Genomic DNA, 7,870 nt, shown 5'->3' with positions numbered 1-7,870 from the left:
ACTGAAGATTGCAACTGGATGAAACAGATTAAGCCCCTGCCTAAATATGTTGGATATGCAGCCAGAGGTTTGGGAGTGCTCTTGGTTCAAAATTCTAGGGAGGTGGTGAGTAGTGAGCAGATTAACCCGATAGGAATTGTCACTATTGCCTCTGGGGAGATCAATGAGACACAATTCTTGGAGGGGTTTAACTACATGTTCAAATGGGACTGGCAATGGAGATGCAAAAAACATGGAGATAGGGCTTATCTCATGAGGTTCCCCAACAAGAGCAGACTGACTGAATTACACAAGTTTGGAAACATTAACCTGCTGGGGACAAAGGCTGTCATAAATGTGGATAGTTGGACCTATGATACACAAGCCATAGGAAAGTTGCACACTGTGTGGGTGAAAATTGGCAAAATGCCTGAGTGTTTCAGACATTTTTTGGGGCTTGTGAAGTAGCTGCCACTGTTGGCCCAGTCCTGGAGATAGATATGACAACAATTTTGCTGGAAAAAATCAGAGCCAGGGTGGGAGTGAGAGATTTTGAAAAAATTCCTACACATACTGAAGTAACTGACAAAGACCTCATGATATAAAGAGTCACCTTGGAACTTGAAAAAGTGGTGGAACAGGGGTGGTATGAAGATAAGAGGAAACATATGGATGTTGAAATAGACAGAGAATGTGAAACTGCAGACATGAGGAACAAGATCAAGATTGGTGGAGTAGATGCTGAAGGAAACAAAGAAAACATCTCCCTGGGAAGTGTGGGACTCAAGCAATTTGAGGAAATGAGGAAAAAAATGAAGAGATCATGAACATTCAAAAAGAATATCTGGCTGAGGTTGGCTTGAGGAAAAAAGTTGAAGCTGATTTAGATAGACTGATACATAGAATTCAAGAGATGGAGGAAGACAATAACAAACAAGAAACCTGGAGGGCTGTGGAAGAAAAGAAATACACTTCATGGGAAGAGGAGAAGAGAGCTATGATGGATATGATCAAGAAGCAGCAAGTGATGATAGACAAATTCATAGAAAAAGTAGACCAGTGGGATGAAAAAGAGATCTCTGGAGATGATATGGGAGAGAAAAATGACTCTGATAAAGATAATATTCAAGATCCTCTGATAGAAGACAATTACACTGAACCAGTGGATTATAATGCTAGCCAGGATTCTGTGGAATCTCTGGGATCAAAACTGGGGATCTCTGATAAAGAGAAGAAAGAAAAAGACAAAGAAGGACCAACCAGAAGAAGTGACAGAAATCTAGACAAAAAGGACTCCAAGATTGAAGATCTGGCTAAGGAGAGAGCTGCTGACAAGGATAACTATGGTAAGTCCCCAACCCTTACTAAGGATCAAATCTCTTTGTTTGAAATGGCAGAGAAAGTGGGGGTGGAGCTGGGGTGTACTATTGACCTGGTCAGCCAAAACCTAGACCTGATCTCCAATATGGAACAGGCTAGAAGAGATATATATATCTACAAAACATAAGAAATCAAGAGGAAAAAGAAAAAAATGAAAGTTCTCCCAATCTAATTGATATTGGAGATGCTAAACTAGAAGAACTATGCTCAGGTGATGATCACTCTGATACAGAAATGGATCTTGATTACCATGACACCTTGAGGAAAATATTCTCTAGTAATAAGAAAAATAAGATTGGCACCTCAGCTGCTAGTGCTGGGAAGCTTGCTATATCTTTTAGGGGAGGGAGAAAGAAGAAAAAGAAACAATGACAGGAATATTTTGGAATGTGAGGGGGATTAGACAGGACACAAAGAAAAACTTTATCAGAGAGGCAATCATAGAAAAAAATTAGATTTTGTTGGCCTTTTGGAGACCATTAAGGGTGACTTTACAAAAAATGAATTGCACAACCTTGCTGGGGGAAAAAAATTTCTCTGGGAATGGATTGCCCCTCGAGGCAAATCTGGAGGAATATTGGTAGGAATTAATAATGATAATTTTGACTTGACACAAGTGGAAAAAGGCACATATTTTATCAGAACACTACTTTTTGATAAAAAAAAAGCTAAGTTTAGTTGGAACTTGGTGACTGTCTATGGTGATGCTCAAAGAGAAGGGAAGGCAGCTTTTTTAGCTGAATTATCTAGATTGTATCAAGATAACCCTCTCCCCTGTGTCATTGGGGGATTTCAATATCATTAGAAACAGTGCAGAGAAAAATAAAACTAGGGGGTGGATCACTTCAGCTTTGTTTTTAATGCTATTATTGAACATGCTGGATTAAGAGACATCCCAATCAGTGGGAGACAATTCACTTGGGCAAATAATATGCCAGACCCTACATATGAGAAACTTGATAGGGTCTTGGTATGCCCAGATTGGGAAGATAAATACCCCATGACTATGGTCACAGCATTAGAAAGAGAGATTTCAGATCACACTCCACTGCTGTTGGATTCTGGTGAGTAGAGAAATGCTCCTCCCATTTTTAGATATGAAAATGCATGGATGCATATGGAAGGATTTAAGGAATTTGTGGAAAAAAACTGGGAGGTGAGGTGTAATGGATCTAGTATGGACACTTGGCAAAAAAGACTCAGAAACATTAGACAAAAAATCAAAGGGTGGGTTTTAAATGCTAATGCTATGTATAGGAAAAGAAAGAAGGAACTGTTAAATATGCTGGACATGATAGATAAAAATGCAGAATTGAGAGGGATTAATGCCCAAGAAAGAATTATGCAGAAAGAATTGAGAAGGGAATTGAAAGAAATCTTCAAATTAGAAGAAATCAAGTGGTTACAGAGATACAAAGATAAGGAAATCAAAGAAGGAGATTCCAATACTAGATATTATCATGCCAAAGTGAATGGGAGGAGAAGGAAGAACAGGATTGTCAGGTTAGAACAGGATGAGGGTGTGATTGAGGGAGAGAAAGAACTGATTGAGTATATCACTACATTCTATAAAAATCTTTTTGGTCAAGCTGAAAACTCTACTATCAATCTCAACATACAAGGGTCTGCAGAGATCTCTCCTCAAACACAAGATGAATTGGTTAAGGACTTCTCCATGGAAGAGATTAGGGAAGTGGTGTTCTCCATGGAAAAAAACAAAAGCCCAGGCCCTGATGGATTTGCTATTGAATTCTATCAGAACTTCTGGGATTTAATCAAGAATGATATAAAAAACATTATGGATGATTTCCACAGAGGTGTGGTTGATTTAGCTAGGTTGAATTATGGGATCATTACCTTGGTCCCAAAGGTCAAAGATGCCAAACAGATCCAGAAATTCAGACCCATTTGCCTGTTGAATGTCAGCTTCAAAATCATCACTAAAGTCCTGATGAACAGGCTTAGTAAGGTTGTTAACCCCATCATCTCTCCCATTCAAACTGCTTTTGTGAAAGGCAGATACATTATGGAGGGAGTGGTGATCCTACATGAAGCTATAAATTCAATCAAAATGAAAAAACAAAATGCTATGCTATTTAAGGTAGATTTTGAAAAGGCATATGACAAAATCAAATGGCCTTTTGTCCATAAAAATGCTGAAACTCAAAAACTTTCCTGACAAGTGGTGTGACTGGGTGATGCACACCATGAGGGGGGGGGGGCAAGTGGGTGTGAAGGTAAATGACAATATTGGAAAGTTTTTTAAAACTTTTAAAGGGCTTCGCCAGGGGGACTCATTATCCCCCCTATTGTTTGATTTAGCTATTGACGCCCTGGCCATTATTATGGACAGAGCTAGTAATGAGGGATTTATTAAAGGGGTTCTCACAAACAATCATGAAAATGGAGTGAACATACTGCAATATGCAGATGACACCATATTCCTAATCCAGGATGATGAGGTGTCAGCGAGAAATCCCAAATTTATTCTGACTGCTTTTGAACAAATGTCAGGACTCACAATTAATTTTCACAAAAGTGACATATACCTCTTTGGAGAAGCTAAGGACAAGAAAGATATATATCAAGAGATTTTTACTTGTGCGTTTGGGGAGATGCCACTGAAATACCTAGGCCTACCAGTCCATGATAAAAGGATCAGTAATGGGATGTGGAGGAATGTAACTGAGAAAATAGAGAAAAGATGTGCGTGCTGGCAAGGCAGATTGCTCAATATTGCTGGCAGAGTCACATTAGTACAGTCGTGCCTAACAAATATTCCTATATACATGATGTCTTTCTATCTGCTCCCTGTTGGAGTCAGGAAAAAAGTTGATTTCTTCAGGGCGAGACTGGTATGGCAAGCGGAAGAGGATAAAAAAAGTATCATTTAGTTAACTGGAAAACATGCTGCCTTCCTAAACAACAAGGAGGTCTCGGGCTAATCAATCTAGAGAAATTTAACATTGCCTTGCTAGCTAAATGGATTTGGAAACTAGAAGCTGAGGAGGGACTTTGGCAAGATATCATTAGATCTAAATATATCCAGAACAAATGCTTGTCAGGCATTAAAAAAGACAGGGGGACTCGCAATTCTGGACTAGCCTGATAAGTATCAAGAATTTAGTTTTCCCTCGCATAAAAAAAAACTAGGGGATGGGAGAAATACCAGATTCTGGGAAGATTGGTGGGTGGATGACAAACCACTAAAAGAGGCATACCCCTCATTGTATGCGATTAGCAATGACAGAGAAATTACTGTCAGAGGGGTGATTGAAAAAGGGTGGAATGCTATGTCTTTCAGAAGAAATATAGATGGAGGCTATGGGGGGCTGTGGGATAGCCTTAAAAGAAGATGTGAGGACATATTAATGCACGGGGGCAGAGACAAGCCCATGTGGATGCTCAATGCTAACAGAATATTCACTGTAAAATCCTTATATCTACACCTAGTTCGTACTGACATGGGTTTTCCACACAAATTCCTGTGGAAAGTCAAGGTACCTGCAAAAATCAAGTTCTTTCTTTGGTTGCTAAGCAAAAAAAGTATCCTTACTAGAGACACCCTATTGAAAAGAGGATGGAAAGGGGACAAACATTGTGTGTTTTGTGGACAGGAGGAAAACATTGATCATCTTTTCTTCTCCTGTTCGGTTGCCAGAATCATTTGGAATCTGGTGAGATGTTCATTTGACTTTAAGAAAACTCCCATAAACATTGACGACTGTTTTGGGGGGTGGCTAAACAATTTTAACAAAGAGAGTAAAAAACTGGTGTTGATTGGCACTTCTGCTCTGCTTTGGGCGATTTGGAATTGCCGCAATGACATTGTGTTTGATAAGAAAAAAGTAAACGACCCGATTGGGATTGTTAAACGAATATGCTGCTGGATTACTGATTGGGCTATTTTGCAGAAAAATGACCCAGGGGAAAGAATGCTGACGTTGGGGGCAAGACTCATCGAGCAGGTGGCAAGTGAGATCTTCAAAGCTTCGCAAGAATGGCGCTTCAGGGTTCCGCGGCTGAAGGATTAGGGAAGCTGCGACATTTCAAGAGCTTGCTGCTGCTTTTGCTTTAGATTTGTCTTCTCCTCCGTTTAGCCTTTTGTGATGGAAACTTGTAATGATCTGACTATCCGGGGGTGGGGGGCTGTGTCCCTGGCCACTCCTTGCACGGGTTTCGCTTTTACTCTCTGTTCCGCTTCTTATTGTAAGACTTCTAGACTGCTCGTGGCTTCGGCCTGGTTTCTATAATGGAAATCGGAGGGGAAACCCTTCTTTGCTAAAAAAAAATTGGCCCTTTCCTCGCGTCATTGATCGCTGCCTCCTGATGGGGACACAGCGAGTTGTTGCAAGCTGAGCAAGTGAGGAAGAACACATGTTCAAGGTTTGCAGACAGGTATGCCGTGACGAAAACAAGTGGTTTCTTATATATAGAAATCGGAGAGGCGGCTCTTTTTTGTAAAAAAAAAAAAGGTATGCTGTGACATTTCCTCGCAAAACAGAAAGCGTTTGCGGTAACATTGTCGATCGGAGTTTGCAGCCACATTGGCTTAATCGGGGTCGTCATGTATATACCGGAATCATCACTCCCACGGTACGATGCAGCGGAATGTAACGAAACTTTTCTAACATCAAAACTCCACCGTGCAAAAGCTCCCGTGCGCCTGCCTGCCACGGCGCGTCTCGACCTCTCCACATCTGGGTCGCGTTGAAAGTCCGGACTCCGGTGGCTACGACCAACGAGGCTGGGACTTGGGACTGAGCGAGAGGCTTTTCACCGACTGGTTCAGTCTTGAGCGATGACCACAAGCTGGAATCTCCAAAGACGCACTTGCTGCTGTGCTGCGCTGCAAACGCGTGGCTCAAGGGCTCCGTACCGTCCTCCTGACCAAATCATTACGACGACCCGCACCCACCCCTCTCTGGAACTCTGAAGGCTCTGCACCGCATCATCGCTATAGCAATCTTTTTCTCTCAATCTCCGTCTCCTCAGGGCACGGTGAGACCGATGACGCGATGAACCTAACGATGGCGCTGTTACCCATGAACAGTACCTTTGATCGATCCCAGAGACATATTCGACCTTTTTTTTCCTTTTTGACGTGACATCTTGGACCATTTTGGCCGTGCTATAGTGTCGTGTCGGGAGACACCAAGCCATAATTAGGGACAATCATTAGTTAGTGCGTGCTAGTAGCATCTCCGTTTATTATGTCGCTGAGAAAACAATTGTGCGATTTTTATTGTGGGCAACAGTGTATGGTTCATGGACGACGTTTCCAGGCTCCGGCCCCTGAAAGAAATCATGGCATGGCCTAGTGTTTTGTCCTACTAGACTAGAGAAGAGAAGAGGTAGAAGGGGGGCCAGGCCAAAGCCGCAAAGTAGAATGATAATGGCGATCGATCGAGTCGGAAGGTAGTAGTACGTATACCGGTCATGAAAACGTGTTTACAACCCGGCACAGGAGGCAGCGTGCGTTTGCGGGAAAGCAGGAAACCGAATGCCTTAACTTTTTTCTTTCTTCTTTTTTAGCTAGAGACCAACAAATGACTCAGCCATGAACCACGCCAACCGGGCTCCCGGCCGTGAAAAGAAACGGCAGGCTCCGTCCGTAGCACTCGCACCGTACCGTATGCAATGGCAATGGCAATGCATGCACTTGCACGCAGACCAGACTCGTCCCCAGAGCCATGATGCAAGGACGGGGCCGTCCCGCAGAACGTTTTCGAGGTAGATCGTCCACGATGGCGCTGGGGTAAAGGCACATCCATCCACAGAGCTTGCACCTGCGCGTCCAAAGAGGAAATGGGCCATCAAAGTGAGTGACAGGAAGTTTCGCGTTTTCGTTCGCGCCCTCTTCTTTTTCCTTGTGCCATCACTTTTGCTGCCCAAAGGTTGGGTGCAACTGGTAAAAGGAGCGCCCAGCGCCCGTTGCCGTTGGAGGAGGAGGAAAATAGAAAAGCATACGCGGAGTAGGTACTGGACTGGAGTCCAGTAGGAGACCGGCTGGGCAAGTCATTCCCTGTTTGATTACAGTAGTCTGTATGCAACAAAGGTGGTAGTGGTATTGATGGAGCACTTTTTGCAGGTATTATTATTCCGTAGTACGTATAGTATACTACCTAGTGATGAAGCACTTTGCAAGTCCGTGGAAAGACGGTGCTGTGAGTGAGCGGGAGTGTGGGCACGCGCCTCCGGTTCCGATGGAACTCAGCTTTTTACACAGCGCACATACCGTGGCCGAAATCACTGTTCTGACATTGTCAGAGTTTATCATCACAAACTGAACCCGACGTGAAAGTATTTCACGATTTGACCCTTTTAGAAACGCCAGGGCCCGCGGTGTTTCTGATCAACTACGAAACACCGAGGCGGCTAGCGTTTCTGACCTGGCCCACTGCCAGGCCGAGGACGTGTTGTTTGCTGACGCGGCGTGGTGGAAACGCCGAGCAAGCTAGCGTTTATAGAAACGCCGCCGTCCTTGCCGTTTCTGGTGCAGATATTTTAG

At 43.2% G+C, this 7,870-nt stretch overlaps 1 protein-coding gene across 1 annotated transcript; it reads left to right on the top strand.

Annotated features, from left to right (window-relative positions):
- The first annotated feature begins 486 nt into the window (after positions 1-486).
- Positions 487-5,575, top strand: LOC123100558 (uncharacterized). Its single transcript, XM_044522468.1, has 2 exons — positions 487-1,325; positions 5,274-5,575. The coding sequence occupies exons 1-2, from the start codon at positions 803-805 to the stop codon at positions 5,279-5,281; spliced, it is 531 nt and encodes a 176-aa protein (XP_044378403.1). The 5' UTR covers positions 487-802; the 3' UTR covers positions 5,282-5,575.
- Positions 5,576-7,870: the final 2,295 nt, after the last annotated feature.

This window comes from Triticum aestivum, chromosome 4D (genome assembly GCF_018294505.1).
Source record: "Triticum aestivum cultivar Chinese Spring chromosome 4D, IWGSC CS RefSeq v2.1, whole genome shotgun sequence".
NCBI classification, from domain to species: Eukaryota; Viridiplantae; Streptophyta; class Magnoliopsida; order Poales; family Poaceae; genus Triticum; species Triticum aestivum.
This window is presented reverse-complemented; position numbering and strand designations above follow the sequence as displayed.

Bases quoted from the DNA above. Each gene is read 5' to 3' on its own strand.
- LOC123100558 (XM_044522468.1), top strand. From the start codon at position 803: ATGAACATTCAAAAAGAATATCTGGCTGAGGTTGGCTTGAGGAAAAAA.